The sequence below is a fragment of the Sinohyriopsis cumingii genome, chromosome 14 (assembly GCF_028554795.1).
Source record: "Sinohyriopsis cumingii isolate HCF-2022 chromosome 14, ASM2855479v2, whole genome shotgun sequence".
NCBI classification, from domain to species: domain Eukaryota; kingdom Metazoa; phylum Mollusca; class Bivalvia; order Unionida; family Unionidae; genus Sinohyriopsis; species Sinohyriopsis cumingii.
This window is the reverse complement of record NC_142974.1, coordinates 59,099,903-59,118,154: the sequence shown is the minus strand read 5'-3', so window position 1 is coordinate 59,118,154 and position 18,252 is coordinate 59,099,903. Positions and strand designations below refer to the sequence as shown.

Sequence of the window (18,252 nt, the reverse complement as noted above, 5' to 3'; positions counted from 1 at the left end):
GAATTTATAGTGAAATCAAACTTGGAATTATATTACTGTGATTTTTATAAAAAAATTTTTAAAAAAAGACCATTGGCACATCAACACTCTAGGAGATATAACAGACACATCATCGCCTTCAGTTTTTGGATTTATTTAGGACTTATACTGAATTTTATTCAGGAGTTTAAACTATATGGACTTGTGTAATTCTTTGATTATTTTGGGATTTAATCTGTAATACTTTGTATTCAAGGGAAATAAATTTGTTAAATTTTACAAAGCTCGTTGTCTTTCACCTCTTTTCTGTTACTTATTTTAAGAGCACAGACTTGTATCAATAGCTTTTAGCTTTCTTTTTACAGTGTACTTCCTTATCAGCTATGACCTGTATATCAAACTGTTTAGTGTAGAGAAAGAAAAAACCCAACAACAACACATATACAAACCTGGTTATTATATATTTTCTGGACTTTCTGTAAGTGCTTAGCAGCAATAATGCCTTGAATCAGACGTATATTTGAGTTGGCTGGATGAAAGAACAAATGTGTATTGGCCACAATCAGCTTTTGGTTGGGTCTGTCAATGCATTCTAGAACGAGCACCTGCAATATAAACATTTTGCTCTCAATATCATCCAATATCATAAAACTGACCAATGATCTATCAAACAATAATGATCTGTTAAATTCAAATTATTAAATCTTTAACGGTGAAAAGTTTGTTGCTTTTCCACTGACAAAAGTTACCTGATGATGGACTTTTAATATCAATTACTGCTTTAAGTTTTTGTATATAACACTTTGAGCTTTAATAAGCAATGGACTCTTGTATTGCATTTCAAAACACTTTGTACCAGCTGAGACTATGAATGTTTTGCACACTAGTAGAGCACTAAGTGCTGGGTGGATCTGAATTCAGTTTTTTTTATGTTAACAATACTGAACAATCTCTCAGTTATATTTATTAAAGCATTATCAAGCAACTAAAAAAATGCTTTCTCTAGTGGAAATTACTGTTAATTCTGGTAATGAAAGAAGAGCACTCTAACTCTGCCCTTTTCATTGTCAAAGTCTCTTATACAGACTCTAAAAAGAGTGCATGGCTTTTTAGCTCTTTGACACACATGTAGCAAAGTTACCCAGTGCAGTGCACTATAAACAGAATACCTGTTACCTATTCAACTCCATACACACTGCTAAGCAGTGCAGTGGATGTTACGTTTAACAGCAAGTTTAACCATTTTACATTTTTGGTACACATCTATTATGTATGGAAAAATTTAAGACTAAAGTCATTTTGGAGAGTGTTGAATATGAGCCAGGTACTTTAAATAGAAGATTTCGACCAGAGCATAAACAGCAACCACGTGATCTAACATAATGGTCATTCACAGCAATAGGAGGTTTTCCCCGAAGGTGGCACGATGAAAACCCACTCAAAATGGCCGATGTTTACAGTAGATGTCGAAAGGCGCTTCCATGAGAATGGTGTAGAGGCATCCAAAGGCGCTTGTATGCGAAAAGAGTAGAGGCATCTAAAGGCACTTGCATGAGAAAACAAATTATTAATTTTTGGGAGTGGAATATACCAAAAACGTGTAATCCGAATACAGATACACGTAAATCGTAATTTAGTGGAAAAAAAGCGGAATGATTACGCCAAAAGCAGAATGGTTGGCATGTATGCTTCTAAGTTCTATATATAAAGATAAAACATACCTAGGTTCAAAAAGCATTGATGCAGATATTCTATGGTACACTACATTTACCCCGTAAAAACAAATTCAGCTGCAAACAATAGGAAAGACCCTATCTCACATGACTGTTCATTTTTTTTATCCTGCTGTAAACATAATAAATCCAGCTCCAATGACATAAAGGGCTCCAAGGAGGTGTAATATACTGGTCGTAGAATGACTATCAGCTTAAAAAGTAAATTTACCATTTGCAAACATTTGGTTGGCAATTAAGAAAACATCAGTTTTCCCTGCTAGAGTCAGTGCAGATTCACACCTAGTACAAAACATCTTTCCATCACAGAACCGTAACCATGAAAACTCTTTAAGCCATTTATTTACAAACTGCCAAGATGAGGTTATTTTAACATTAGATCCATCTTCTGTTGTGTTTGTATCCACTTTTGAAACCTGTTCCTTATTAAAGTACTATCTTCAAGACCAAACAGTTTTAAACAACTTGCTGTTTGAATGAATGAATGTTTGCGGAAAGAAAATAAGGTTATCAGTTGGCAGAGCAGGTCATTTTTGTCAAGCAGTGCGAGGGCAATATTCAATTGAGAGCATTTTACTTGCTTATTATGTGGGCGCTATCAAGGCCATGTTGAGTGGTAGCAAGGGAAAATCATCTGGCATTTCTTAAAGGTACAATAGGAAGCAAATCTTGGATAGGCACACAAAGATGAGTCCCTGAGCAAAACATAGGTACCAATTTATTATGCCATGCAACATGTAGCTTGAAATATCAGCATTGATACTTAAATAGGTCAGTAGTGTCCTTATTTGTATTTTTTTTATATAGGACATGCATGACTAACAGGTACATTGTAAGCAACAATTGTGAGCTTGAGATTTGTTTTTAAAAACTTTCTTGTCAACAACTTGCAACCGTCCTGCAATTTACTTACCTAGATTCCTGACATACCATATTTACCATTGTACAAGACACATCTACCAGAAAATAACACAGACATCACAAATGATATATATTATTTACTCTTGCATAACATACCCAGATGAAATAGCATTGACACAGCTCCCATAACATACAATATTTACCCATTAAAGGAAACATATGCAAATGGCATTGACCCCAATCACCTATGCTATACTATATTTACCCTTGTGTAAGATATACAGATGCAAATGGCATACATCCCAATCTCCCATGAATACCATATCCACTGTAAAACACAGATGGAAATGGCATATATCCCAATCTCCCATGAATACCATATCTACTGTAAAACACAGATGCAAATGACATATATCCCAATCTCCCATGAATACCATATCTACTGTAAAACACAGATGGAAATGGCATATATCCCAATCTCCCATGAATACCATATCTACTGTAAAACACAGATGGAAATGGCATATATCCCAATCTCCCATGAATACCATATCTACTGTAAAACACAGATGGAAATGGCATATATCCCAATCTCCCATGAATACCATATCTACTGTAAAACACAGATGCAAATGGCATATATCCCAATCTCCCATGAATACCATATCTACTCTATAACACAGATGTAAATGGCATATATCCCAAGCAAGCATGTGTACTATATCTACTCCTTCAAGACACATATGCAAATGGCATAAATAAATACCATATCTACTACTGTGACATGCCATATTTACCCTTTTGTAAGACATAAAGAAGCACATACCATATCCAACTCTGTAAAGGCAAACAGCTGCAATTGACATAGATCACAGTCTTCCATGAATACTATATCTACTCCTGTGACATGCCATATTTACCCTTGAGAAAGACATACAGATGCAAATGGCATATATTCCAACCTCTCAAGAATACCATATCTACCCCTGTAAAACACACAGCTGCAAATGACATAGGTCCCAATCTTCCATCAATGCCATATCTACCCCAGTGACATGCCACATTTACCCCTGCATAATGCATGTAGATGGAAATGGCATATATTCCAAACTCCCATGAATAGCATACCTACCCCTGTAAGAAACAGCTGCATATTGCATTGATCCCAATCTTCCATGAATGCCATATCTACTCCTGTGACATGCCATATTTACCCTCATGTAAGACATACAGACGCAAATGGCATAACCTCCTATGAATACCATACCCAGGTGTCGGAAACACGTAATTACACGTATTTGGATGCCAACTTTCTTTTCTGGGACGCAGAAAATCACTTAGGCGGGAACCCTCTGTACACATATAAACGGTGGATGGCAAAATCTGATGACTTGCCAGTCCTGCTTCAGCCACCTGCTTAGTGGGAAAATCTGTTGATCAATTAGCTGTGCTGATATTTACAATGACAGAATTTAGTGGCTGAAATACCCCTTGATATACATGTCACCATTATAAGAGTACATCAAAAGAACATGATGCAATAGCTGACTGGCAAGTTCAAAGGCTTTGACTGGTGGCTGGGTGGGAAATTGTACAGATATTTACAGTGACAGAAAGACCCATTGATGTACATGTCACCATTATAAGAGTACAACAAAAGAAAATGATGCAATAGCTGGGTGGCAAGTTCAAAGGCTTTGACTGGCAGCTGGGTGGGACAATGTACAGATATTTACAGTGACAGAATTCAGTAGCTGAAAGACCCCCTGATGTACATGTTGCCATTAAAAGAGTACATCAAAAGAACATGATGCAATAGCTGGCATGCAAATTCAAAGGTTTTGACTGGCGGCTGGGTGGGAAAATGTACAGATAATTACAGTGATTGAATTTAGAGGCAGAAAGACCCAGAAATGTACATAGGGTCATTTATAAGAGCAAACCAATAAACAACTTTAGATTTCATTATTGTGTTAATTTCCGAGTGTAGCGGAATAAGCAGTGCACGTGATCTCGGAATCAAGACATGTTGAGAGTTAGACAAAATGCCATTCACAAATTTGGATAAGTATTTTGGGGTTAAATGGCAAACTGACGAAGATTGTAATGAGATTCAGAAGAGTAGTAAATTTGATAGAACTGATAGTTTGGATGGGATAGTAGCTAACTGTAAGAAAGTGTGTGATGCCTAGGTTAGTGTTTGGAATAAGACATTCTTTGGATTTACAAAATTCAGTCTCATTCTGATCGACAAACAAGAGCTATGTCGGTGTTATAAAGAATTTAGAAATTAAACTCAATGGTAATCAATAGTTCTTCTAATCTGCATAGTTTTTGGGAGGGGACTGCAACTTTTGCTGGTGGGACTCCTACATTTACCAAAATGCAAAACCTGGTCTCCTAGTTTTAAAATCCTAGCGAGACCACTGATACCTACCCTTGGAAGACATAGCTGCAAATACCACTGATCCCAAACTTCTATTAATACCATATCTACCCCTGTAAGACACTCGGCTACAATGGCATAGATCCAGATCTCCTATAAAAAAACATATCTACCCCTGTAAGACACTCAGATGCAAATGGCACAGTTCCAGATCTCCTATGAATACCATATCTACCCTTGTAAGACACTCAGATGCAAACAGCATTGATCCCAAGCTTCTATGAATACCTAACCTACCTCTGTAAGTCAAACAGATGCAAATGACACAGGTCCAGATCTCCTATGAATACCATATCTACCCGTGTAAGACACTCAGATGCAAATGGCACAGATCTAGATCTCCTATGAATATGATATATATACTCCTATAAGACACTCAGATGCAAATGACACAGGTCCAGATCTTCTGTGAATACCATATCTACCCCTGTAAGACACTCAGATGCAAACAGCAGTGATCCCAATCTTCCATGAATACCATATCTACCTCTGTAAGACACGCAGATGCAAATGGCACAAATCCAGATCTTCCATGATGTACTATATGTACCTCTGTATAACACACACAATGCTCCAAACAGCACAGACCAAGATCTTCCAAGACATAGTATATGTACCTCTGTATAACACACACAATGCTCCAAACAGCACAGACCCAGATCTTCCATGACATACTATATGTACCTCTGTTTAACACACACAATGCTCCAAACAGCACAGACCCAGATCTTCCATTATGAACTATATGTACTTCTGTTTAACACATACAATGCTCCAAACAGCACAGACCCAGATCTTCCATTACATACTAATATGTACCTCTGTATAAAACACACAATGCTCCAAACAGCACAGACCCAGCTATTCCATGACGTACTATATGTACCTCTGTATAACACACACGATGCTCCAAACAGCACAGACCAAGATCTTCCATGACGTAGTATATGTACCTCTGTATAACACACACAATGCTCCAAACAGCACAGACCCAGATCTCTTACTAAACAATTCTCCACATGCTCAGCATTGGTTAAAGTGAAGCTATAACAAAATTTGTAAAATCTCAACTACCATTCCATGTTATAAGAACAGGTCTGAGCCAACAAGCTTCACAGTTAGGCATGCCCTGTACAGGAGAAGATATAGTAATGCTTGTATTTGCACTGGCAAATACATGCAGTCCCTGTGTATTTGTATTATGTGTGTTTGAATTGTAAAGTAAATCTGAAATTAGATTTATGTTTTTAAAACATATATACTCATCACAGACCATTACAATCTACAGACAAAGAACATCGATAAGTTTTAGATATTTTTGAAAATTGAAAATAATGGGATGAAAATTTAATCAAGGAATCTAAATATTTGCACAAACATGCATACAAAAATTTTGTTGAACTTTTTGGTCATGGACATTTTCTACTCAAACCTTGTTAGCACTATTAGGCCAAAACACTTGAGATTGGCTAGAAATGCGTTACTGGAACAATGATGCCCTACCAAAGTGCAAAACTTATGCAAGGTGTAAAGGTTGGACACATGGATAGACAGATGACTGTTAACCCCTATGCTGTATCACTCGTGGAAAATAAACGATGGAATATTGCCATAAAATGGCCTGAGAAAAAAAAATCTGATAGTGTACATAAACAAATTAGCAAATAAAATTTCAAATGTCTATCCCATGCAATACTCACCTGAAGAGCATTATGTCTTTCCTTTAGAAATTCATTCAATGCCTGGCTTTTAACAATCTTCTCATAAATATCAGCACATTCAGGAGCAGTTTCCAAAGCATTGGTGTAGATTATGTCATGCTGATCAATGAACCTTGAATTAAACGACATGAAAGGTGTTAATTATCCAATATTTATAACTTTATTGCATAGTTCAAATAAAATTACTCATTCTGGTTTAAAGAAATCACAACATAACAAAATAACCACCTGTACTTGCTTATTAGCTGAATCCAACTTCAAAATGATGTGGGTATGTGAGAAAGCTTGCCAGTAGTTTCTTGTGGGTTGGTGGTTCTTACTGGGGTTTTCTCAGGTTCTTCCTTCATCATTAATACTGGCCGCCATGTATCGCCTATCGTGCACTGAAAAATGGCATTAAGCCCTACAACAACAACAATAACAAACTGAACAGACCCAGATCTTGCAATGCATAACAAGTCAGGAGATTAGTGTCTATGCTGTTTGCAGTTAGACTTGACCTGTAAGCCAGTACATGTCGTAGATCATTTCTTCTGGAAATTATGAGCTTATACTAGGAAGGAGGAAAAAAAAATCATAGCAAAGAGTTGAAAAAAGCTCTAAAATTTGACATGTGATCAAGATGGGGCAATTTAACTTCGTCCAAATAAGTTTTTGCATATTTCTGGGTAAAAACAAAAGCTAAATGTTACTTTAAAAAAAAAAACATCAACTACTGCTAATGTCTCCGAAAACTTAATATAAACTTCCATTGCTGATCAGATTACAATTTGATACATTCTGACATTTTCATCGAAAAATGCCACCAACCAAAAGACATTCATGTGTAGCAGATTAATACAGTATATCACAGTTAAGCATCTAATGCTAGGACTGCTATTCACGGCTCAAATATTTGTGCATGGATTAATTTTATGATACAAATAGCGGGCATGAATGAATACATAAATACCATGATTTATGGGCAGAATATGTTCCAACAAGGCTTTGAATCACCATACCGTAAAACTTGATATAAACACTACCAAAATTTATTTACTCAAATGTAGGCATGATCAAATGAGTTGAGTTTGCAAAGTGAAGACTGTTCTGACCCAAAATGCACCAAAAAAAATGAACGATAAATTTTTTAATTATCAGCATCCTAAAATGTATAAGGTAGATTAGCATGAACAGACTGTAAACCAGACTTAAGTATGAACAGACTGTAAACCAGACTTAAGCATGAACAGACTGTAAACCAGACTTGAGCATGAACAGACTGTAAACCAGACTTAAGTATGAACAGACTGTAAACCAGACTTGAGCATGAACAGACTGTAAACCAGACTTAAGCATGAACAGACTGTAAACCAGACTTAAGCATGAACAGACTGTAAACCAGACTTAAGCATGGACAGACTGTAAACCAGACTTAAGCATGAACAGACTGTAAACCAGACTTAAGCATGAACAGACTGAAAACCTGACTTAAGTATGAACAGACTGTAAACCAGACTTAAGTATATGTCACAATCCATAGTCATCTAAATCACACAGCAAAACTGTAAAACTGATAAATTACATAGTCTATACTTCCATACAAGAATCAAACAGGCTTCCTCCATTTCGCATTTCAAAGCAGAGTTATTAACTAATGAAATAATAATTTATATATGTATTTAACCCCTCCTGCTACCCTATTATACTTAAGTAATGTCTATGTAGACGTGTTAATTAGCAAATATGTTGTTTGCGTTAGTGTGTGAGATAGAGAGAGAGCATATACACAAGTATTCTCTGACTTTATCTAATTGGTAATACTTTATAAATTTTCTAAATAGTCAATGATTTCCATGAAGATGAGTTGTAATGAAATAATTCAGTAACCCTCCATAAAAAGACTATTATTTTTATTATTACTATTATTATTATTATAAAATAATGTTGCATCTTTAACAAAATAATGCCAGGAAAACTTGGATAGGTGCTAATACACCAATTAATTACAAAAGTTACTTTTCACAGCCATTTTTGCAGAACTTTATTCCTAATGGGGAAATAAGGGTAAATATTCACAGAATAATTAGTCAGCTAAAATATTACATTAAAAACAAACATATATCTATCAGGTGATAAATACATGTAGTTACCAAATTAATAAGAAATTACAGCTGTAACTTTTTGGTCCATGAGCAAAAGATGGGGTTGAGGCAGTCACATCTTTCATCTTTAACTGCAATCAAAGTTCTTAGCTTGTACTATTAGTCATTGATTTTAATGGACTAACTTGAATTTTGACCTCCTGAAGAAAACAGCCGACCCTTCAGCTACACAGCCCCCTTTCTCTCTGTAATGTCCTTCAAGGTCACAGGACACCAGTGCTGGAGACAGATAGTTATAAAACACTTTCCTGTCAACTTCTTGTAGACAAATGATGTCACTCTTGTATCCTGAAATCGTAAAAGAAAGTTAAAAATTGGACCAGTGACTAAGTAGTAAAGGTATTGGACCTGTGATGACACAAGGATGCAGGCTAGATTCCCATCATCAGATCTGCTCAGATCATTTTGTAATACCGTATTTATCGTATGTTTTTGGACTGCAACAAATAATTATTTTTTTTGTCATCTGAATACATATTAAATTCCTTAATTAGGTGTCCTAAAACGTACAGGTGAAGATTGATTTATTTCTCTTCCCCCACATCCATAACGAAGTTACCATTAGCTCACATGACGACATGCTGCCATGAAGTAAAACAAGTATTTTGTCTAACACCACGAAAAGGATAACGAACAAAAAACAGGCATTACTTGCCTATTTCGTCTATTTGATACATTTCCATCCACCAGAAAACACAGCCATACATGTATCAGAGCCACGACTGTGTGCGTATTTTCCAAAAGAATCGCCATATTAGTAATCTTGCAATCCACAGTTTAACCCTCTGCTAATCAGTGATCATTAAAATCTACATTACAAATGCACGCAAGCTTTATTTCTGTGTAATTAAGATATTAATACAAAGTAAATAAAAAGATTTTGGAATTATAATTCTTAAGATATTTATGAAAGAAACAATTTAGTATTGAGAGTAGAAATACTGGTACATGTATGATGGCTAATCTTAGAGCACCAAGGGTGAGAGGCTCCATATGTGGTGAGTGTTTAATGCACACCTTGGAAGGGTAAAAATAACAAGCAAGTTGCAATATATGAGTCAGCGTGATTAATATGTTGGTATTTTTAAAAAATAAAAGTGATCTATTTGTTGTGGTTCTCTTTTTTTTCCACCTAGCCAAGGGTAGCTTCAAAATGAGCAGAGCTTGCTGACTCAAAACAATCGACTGCTCAAAGATTGTTTTGATGCATGTTGGAGATTTCAAGGTGTCTAGGTGATAATTGTTAATAATACATACGTGTCAACTTGTATGGTTTAGCCATAATTTGTAAGGTTTTTTCCTTTTTTGTCAGTGTACGGCCGTATAACAGTTTTGTATAGTTTTTCGTAAAAAAAAAGTTTAATTATTTTTTTTCGTTTTGTGCACACCATATAGCAAATTCATAACTTTTCAAACACCAGATATGCAATTTTAATAGAAACGATCAACAGCGTACGAGGTATAAACTTTCGGACTGCTACTTTGTAAAAAAATTTATTTAGATTTCAATTTTTGGATAGCTCCTGGCATAGTATCTTGGGGTTTATGGGAACAAATATAAATCTGTAACATATTTGTAATTGGAAGATCTTCCTCTATCACATGTCAAATCTAAATTTATTTTTTATATATTTATTTCTCTCATTTAGTTGAAATATTCCATCCATCAAATGGCTGAGGCTAATTCAAACAAACACAAGCTTGAAGACACTGACCAAGGTTGTGGCAAGTTTCAAGCTGATTGGATTAAAGTCTTCGCTGGCATTGTAGATGTATCCAAGTTAGGATATTCACATGCTTTTTGTAAAATGTGTAGTAAAGACATTAAAGTGGTGGTGTCAAACATATATGATCTGGAGGAACACTTCAGGACAAAACTGCATGAAAGAAATTTTGAAATGAAGAAGGGAGCATCTATCAAAAGCTTCTTTGCTTAGCCAAAGCAGGAAGATGATAGTGTTATAAGTAAAAAGAATGAAATAAAGTTTCAGAAATGTCAACAATTATGTAAATATGTGTCATAATAATTTGTGTATAGCATTTGTTGTTTTAAAACTGTTGATCTTATATAATGTATGAATACATTTTGGCGTGTAAGTTTTTTTGGTCTTTGTAAGGTTTTTATTGGTCCTTGTAAGGTTTTTATTGGTCTTTTGTAAGGTTTATATTGGTCTCGTGTACTGGTCTTCATCTCATATGGTTGACACCTATCATAATATAACTTGTGGGATTTCTTTGACAGGTGTGTTTGGAAATAAAAGGCAGCCATCTGGATTTCATTAAAAGATCAAACGATGTAACTGAACATTTAGTACCTACAATCAATATTTATCGTCGACAAAAAGGTTTACTACCTGTAGAACAATAACTATGTTTAAACATTTGTATATAATGCCTCGGGGACAATGGGTTTGTTTTGTTGCACAATGCCAATGAATTTTACTAATCCATACAGACTCTGATGTTTAATGATATAAAGCAGGGCTCATGGTTTCTAATCAAAGCCATGACTGTCACACCTGTTTGAAGTGGTTTCGTGTGTAACAATGTCTACACTGACAACCAACCATATTATTGTTAGCCAAATCAAGCTATTAAAATATAAAGTGTAAATAAAATACCCACCACTATCAAAAGTTTATATACTGGATAGGTGTCGTTGTGAAACATAATATTGTTAGTACTGTAATAATTTTGATCGATAAGTTTATCATACGTTATGCAACAAGCAAGAAGGCACTGCCTAGTTCATGGAGGGACTCTCCCATGCCAAAATCGTCTCCAAAAAAGCCAGTAGGACATCAACAGAAGCGACCTTGAATTAATGATTCTGAGGATGCATCACAAAAAGAACTGCCTACGAAGAAAGCTGCTCTAGATGACGAGTCTGATTATCTTTAATCTGAGAATGCTCCACCTGGTTCTGTACATGGTCACTATAAACATTATACATTAAAGCAAAAGCAGGATATCGTTAACAATGCAAAACTTCTGAGAATTAGACCTACAGCAGAAAAATTTAAGAATCCGAAATCCATGGTGAGTGCCTAGCGAGGCAGCTGTTAATACCATTTTTACAAGTCTTTGGCATGTTTGGCAATCAGCATTAAGAGGTTAGTGTTAGGACTGGTTGGCCTGGTGTCAGGATAATGTGACTGGGTGGAACATCATGCTACATGTCTGTGGCATGATGCCCCAGTGCTAGACATCACTATAAACTGTTACACTGCAGATATCATAGTGATATGATTGAAAAATTGTTAAAGCTATGTTAAAAATCTAAATCACACATACACACACACCATATCATGCAGTAAATATGTCTGTATTTGTCTGTCTCTGTAATTAACTCAACTGTAACCAAATCGGAGACTCAGAATTCTCCATGACCACTCCAGTGGCCTAATGGTTAGAGTGTCCACACCGCATGCAGGAGGTCACAGGTTCAAACCATAGACAAGTCATACCAAAGACTTATAAGAATGGTAATAACAGCTGACTCACTAGCTGCTCAGCAATAAGACGTTAGCGTTAGGACTGTATGAGTAGGAGGACATAATGCTACATGTCTGCGGAATGATGTCCCCGTGCTAGACATCACCATAAAATGCCACAATGCAAATATACTGATATGACTGAATTTGTTTAAAAGCTATGTTAAAAATCCAAGCCACACTCAAATAAAGTAATAACTATCCAATCTTTTTCAATTTTCATTGCCTATTACATTAACAGGCTTGGAAAAATAATCACTACTTGTTCTGGAGACTTTTTTTGAAAATTAGCGACAAAATATTGAGGCTGGCGATTTTTTTGTAACAACTTTTTAAAAGCCAGGACCATCCCTGGAATATTATGGATTATATCTGACTCACCCATTAATTCCTTTAGAAGAAGCTGTGATCTGTAAGAAACCTCCAGGGCATGAGGTGGACAATAAGGAAACAGAACATTACGAGAGTAGTTTGAATCTGCATACATCTCGGCCAAGATATTGTATGTAACCACTCGAAACCTGTTCAAAAATAGAAAAGATTGCTCAGTTATGCATCTACATATTCATACATATATAACAACCAAAGTAAATTTCAATGTACTACTTGTTCAGCTGGGCTAGTGACTTTGAATTTTCCTTTTCCATCATCAATTCTCCTCATCCTACCCTTTCAAGAATTCTCACCATCCTAAACTTTCCATCATAATAGACCGAGTTGTGGACTTCAATGATGAAGTGACCAACTTGATGCATATAAAAAAAGAAATCTAAAAACAATTCTGACGTATTTATGTTTTTTGTTTGCAGAGAACCATTCATTGGTACAGTGAGTACAGCTCATGTAATTTTTTCTGTTTCTCCATTTATTCCAGTGGGGTGGCAGGTGGAGAGGATTAAAGAAAACGGTGCATCCCACTACTTCCCCACAATATCCCAAGTTAACAAACTCTGCACAAAACACATTACTGAGGAGTTACAACCAACGACAAGCAGAGAATGGAAGTGGTGTTGATAAAGTCAGCGTGATTTAATTTTGATGACCCCAGGAAACATGCGCTACAGTTTTGTTGAGACACAGAGATAGTGGAGGGCACCAAGTTATCTACCCTTAAAAACAATACAATCTCAGGGATGGTCCTGGCTTTTAAAAAGCTGTCGCCAAAAAAATCGCCAACCTCAATATTTTGTCGCCAATTTTCAAAAAGTGTCGCCAGAACAAGTAGTGTACATTTTTCCAAGTGTTAATTTAGTCTATTAATGTAACAGGCAATGAAAATTACAAAAGATGGGTTACTTAATTTTTTAATTACAACAAGCATTAACAAAATGTTACAAAGTGTTACATGAAGATCCGTCGCAATTTTAGGGCTGCCCACTTGTTGAATGCAGTTTCAAAGTCTAATTTTTCACATCTGTACATGCTGATTCTCATGAAATTCTCGAGAGATGAGATGCAGAGTTTATTTCTGATGTCAGTTTTTATGAGGTTCATCTTACTGAATTCACGTTTACAGTCCACAGCACTGACAGGTGACACCAGTAGTCTATCAGCAGCCCCCCCCCCTTATGGCTAGCTTAACAAAGCTTGTAGTGAATTGCTTCCTAAATCCCAAGAATGATCACTGAATGCTGTATAAATTTTCTCGACAAACAAAATAGGATCTACATTCCCACGAATGAAACTTACACGAATCAACACCTGGCAATATTGGACCGTATATATAAGCATAAATTCACACCCAATTTAGAGATTCTTTCACTCTTGTATTTTGAGAAATAAATAATTATTATTAATTATGCAAAACTGGTTGTTGTTTTTGTTTTGTGCTATTTCTTGTTTCGGAGTTTAAGTCTCAGCAGCCGTAACACGGATTGATGGCAAAAGGAAAAGATCAATGAGTAAAATGCTGCACTGGCGACAGACATAATTGTGATTGAGATTTTTCCATTTGCTTTGTATTTATACACAGTAGTCGGTACTTCAAAGGTTATCAGTTTTCTATGAAGGTTCAGCAAAACTACTGGTATATGTAAAAAAAAAAAAAAAAAAAAAAAAAAAACCAACAGAAGATTTAGCCATTCAATTAATTGTATCTGTTCTATTCGCATCTTCAGAAGTCGGTCAGTTGTAGGTATAGTTCGGTAGCATGATTGACTGTATCACAGCATACTCAGCCCAGATGTCAGCATAAGCAGATTATGATGTAACAATGCACTGTAAAGATGGGGTTGTCAATACGAACAAAGGATTGTTTGTGTAACAGATTGATTCCAATGCATTGCTTAGTCAAGTTTGTGGCTTCCTTTCGTTCTCCCTTTTAATTTATCCAGTCCAAATCTATGATTGTATGTACAAATTAAATAACCAAAAAGTCTGTCGCCAAAAAAATCGCCAGATGGGATATTTTTGTCGCCAATAAGGAAAAAAAATCGCAATTTGCGACATTGGCGAAGCCCAGGACGATCCCTGAATCTCATCAGCTACATATCAAATGAAAATACAATGTATCATAGAATCAAACTGCTTTGTGAGAGAAAGGGAGACAACTGCTTGTGAATACCAGAAAACTGACCACCCAGGACTGCAGACCTCTAATCTTTAAAGCCAAGAGACTTCTGAACTTTTTGGATCAGTCATCCTAAGGAGTTTATGAGATCCGTCATCTCAGAAAATTGACCTTCAAAATTAATACATAACTCAATAGCTATCATTAAAAATATCTGATAAAAAAAAAATATAAATGGTTTCATTTCAAGTATTAATTTTACTATCGATAGTCATTAATAGTAGCCAAATTATACAGAGATTTCATCAAACTAATAATTAATCATCTAAAAAACTCTATTTAAAAGAGCAAGTAGAAAACTCATCACTGGCTTCAAGTACTGGCTTTAATGGACAAAGGTAATTTACCAGTGCATTGCATACTGGCGGAACTGAACTGAATAACAATAGAGATTAGGTTAATTGATACCCAATATATTACATATCAAAAAATATTAAGCTAAATTAATTATATTAATAAAAACCTTGGCTATAGTGCTTTAGAAGAAAAATGGATGCTTTAAAATATTAAAACACTTTTATTTTTACTAGATGGATATAATTAAATTTAACTCATAATTTTTCTTATATAATGTTTATATGATTGTTAAATTAAATGAGACTTTATGACTACTGTTTTGTTTCTGTTGTCAATGTATTTATGGTCAGAAAATGATAAAGGAACTTGGCTTTATTTTGCTTTCTAATACAGAAGGAATACTCATGCTCAGAATTATACAATAGGATATGTGGTGAAACATGCGATATTTTTCAGCTGGAACGTCAAAAGTAGGTAATGTAGTTTACAGTTTGATACTGAAACAAGCCAGTCCAGGTTGGCTGCCGTTTTCTTGATAAAGGCACTGAGCTCCTAATCATCTGGGGCTTGTGGGGGGGGGGGGAATGGGGCAAATTGGTCTAAAGTGCTCACCTTTACAGATATCACCTTTGTCCGTGTGAGTTCAAGTAAACATGGGTATGTGGGGGATAAGCCAGGGGTAAAATGCGGTGCATCACTGCAGGATATTGTCTGTCCTTTGGGAATTTCACACATATCTAACCCAGAAACATGGGAGCCTGGTATATATATTTGTGATACAACAATACACTCATAATGTTGTTCATATGCACTTTTATTGGATCTGCAACTCTTAAAATCCTGTGGAGAACCATGAATGTCAAGAGTACTCTATCAAACTCATTAATATTTTCTAAAAGGTATTCACCCCTTGGTCCTACAATTAAGATGCATCTCATGTTATTTATGTTTTGGTGCTGTGTCTTACTGGCTTAATAATGGCCTTTTGCAGCATGTCCCCAAGCCAACTGACAGGAGTACTTCAGGTAACATTTTCTGAAATATCTCACACACTTGGCAGCCAATATTAAAACTCTTTCACAAATTTAAGTCTAACTGATCACATTTACTTTGCTGTCTTTCTCCTGATCAGTCGTAGTTTCATGTTCAGTTTGGATTATACTAAAGAATGTTTCTTAAACGAAACAAATAAAAATATAATAATATTAAATAAAGCATTTCAAATTCAATGCTTTGTTTTGTTCAAAATATGTTCTTAATCCTTTTAATAAATTTGGCATTCCCAGCTTGCATTGCATTCCAACCAACTGAAATGCTGGTCAACAGAATTTAAAAACACATCCATTTGCTTGGGTGAGAATTTGAATTTATTCGAAAAAATACATTGGAGTAGGTAAAAACCACCTAAACCATCTGGACTTTAATTTGTGGAAAAGCTTCAATATGTGCTGCCAAGTGTGTGAGAGATTCTTGAAAATTTGGACCCTCATTCTGATGTCAGTCAACATTGAAACACATTACACAAGGCCGTTATCTGGGCAGTAAGATGTAGCACCAGAACAAAAATATCGTGTGATAAGTCTTACATTGTAGGACTACTCACACCCTAACCTCCAATCCCAACATAACTGTCCAAATACTGACCATGGATTGGAAAAGGTACTTGGACTTGTTTAAGAGTCTTTACAGTTCCACAACTTACATGCCTGGTTCTGTATACTGTTGTGTATAAAGATGTCGCTTTTCAAATGGACATTCACCAGATCTTTCACTAACCACTGAAGGTGAATCAAACTGGACTGAGCGGTCATCTCTAAGCAATCCATTTAACTTTGGTGTAACCAGCAGCCTCAAATGACATCCAATATCATCTTTACTTGGAGTGTATGCAAAAGTTCTTGCAACTTCTGTAACAACTTCTTTAGTTTTCTTTTTGGATACTACCAACTGATTAACTTCAATTCTTGACCACACAAATTCCAAACTAGAAATATCAGTAAATTCATATTCCAATACAGGCACAATGGGAAATCCAACCATAATCATTTTTGGTAAAGTTACTGATTTTATCGTTGGTGGATTGCATTCTACAGTAAATTCGGTTCCACAAATGCGAAACACTGCACCGGTAATAAAAGCGTCTTGGACTGAAACGTCTCCACTAACTTGTTTAGATTTGTGAAAAACTTGTGGATCGATGGGAATTTCTTCAGCACCCTGCAAATTCTTAGCTCTTTTTCTCCTGTCAGCTATGTCTTTAACTTTAGCCTCTATCCTGTTTAAAGTCGTGGAAACATTATCACCCAGTTTCCGAGACGTCAGAAATGGGCGCGATTTGCCCCCGTAAACACTGAGATTAAAGGATATATGCACATGTTCTTCATCTGTTGCACATCTCACGTACAAATAACTCACTGATCTGTGGAATACTGGAGTAAATTTATTTTGAATTGTCAATAATTTACGGACAACGAACATGTTTTATGTCTATCTCTAAAGTAGACACATGTTGCTGGTAGGACTATCTCTTTCCGGTACGTACAATTTGAAACCAGACTCCGGTAAACATACAAACCATTTTCACATCCCGGAGGAGAATATATGGACGAATTTAAAAAAAAAAAAAAAAAGTAATTTTATGTGAATGGCAAAACTCTAGGAGAAAAAAAAGCAAAACAAAAAAGCCCAAAACAAACAAATATAAAATATTTCTTTTCCTTTTATCATCAGATAAGTGGTTATCATCATCGTCATACTCAAGCATACAATGCGGTCGGGCATTTCTGCACACTTAAGGTTTTCGTCTCCAATACTGAAGCAAAACGCATACAGAATTCGACCGATTGACGAAAATAAAATAGAGCAATCTTACCATTTGAAAAGAGGCAATTGTCACCAGAATATTCTGTTCAAAATAATATTAATTTTTGGACACATGGGATACCACCCCCGTGTTTTCCTGATTCGCGATATGTCGGCCTATTCAGCGCACAGCATTGAAAAGATGT

At 35.6% G+C, this 18,252-nt stretch overlaps 1 protein-coding gene across 1 annotated transcript in view; it reads right to left on the bottom strand.

Annotated features, from left to right (window-relative positions):
• LOC149783935 (2',5'-phosphodiesterase 12-like) overlaps positions 1-17,771 on the bottom strand; it is a 32,002-nt gene extending 14,231 nt beyond the window's left edge. The window contains exons 1-5 of the mRNA XM_089932071.1: positions 16,947-17,771; positions 12,760-12,899; positions 9,010-9,172; positions 6,720-6,852; positions 429-584 (exon numbers count right to left, since the gene is read on the bottom strand). Coding sequence (XP_089788197.1) covers positions 429-584; positions 6,720-6,852; positions 9,010-9,172; positions 12,760-12,899; positions 16,947-17,722 — 1,368 coding nt within the window. The 5' untranslated portion in view covers positions 17,723-17,771. The remainder of the gene's footprint in view (positions 1-428; positions 585-6,719; positions 6,853-9,009; positions 9,173-12,759; positions 12,900-16,946) is intronic.
• Between the last annotated feature and the right edge of the window lie 481 nt (positions 17,772-18,252).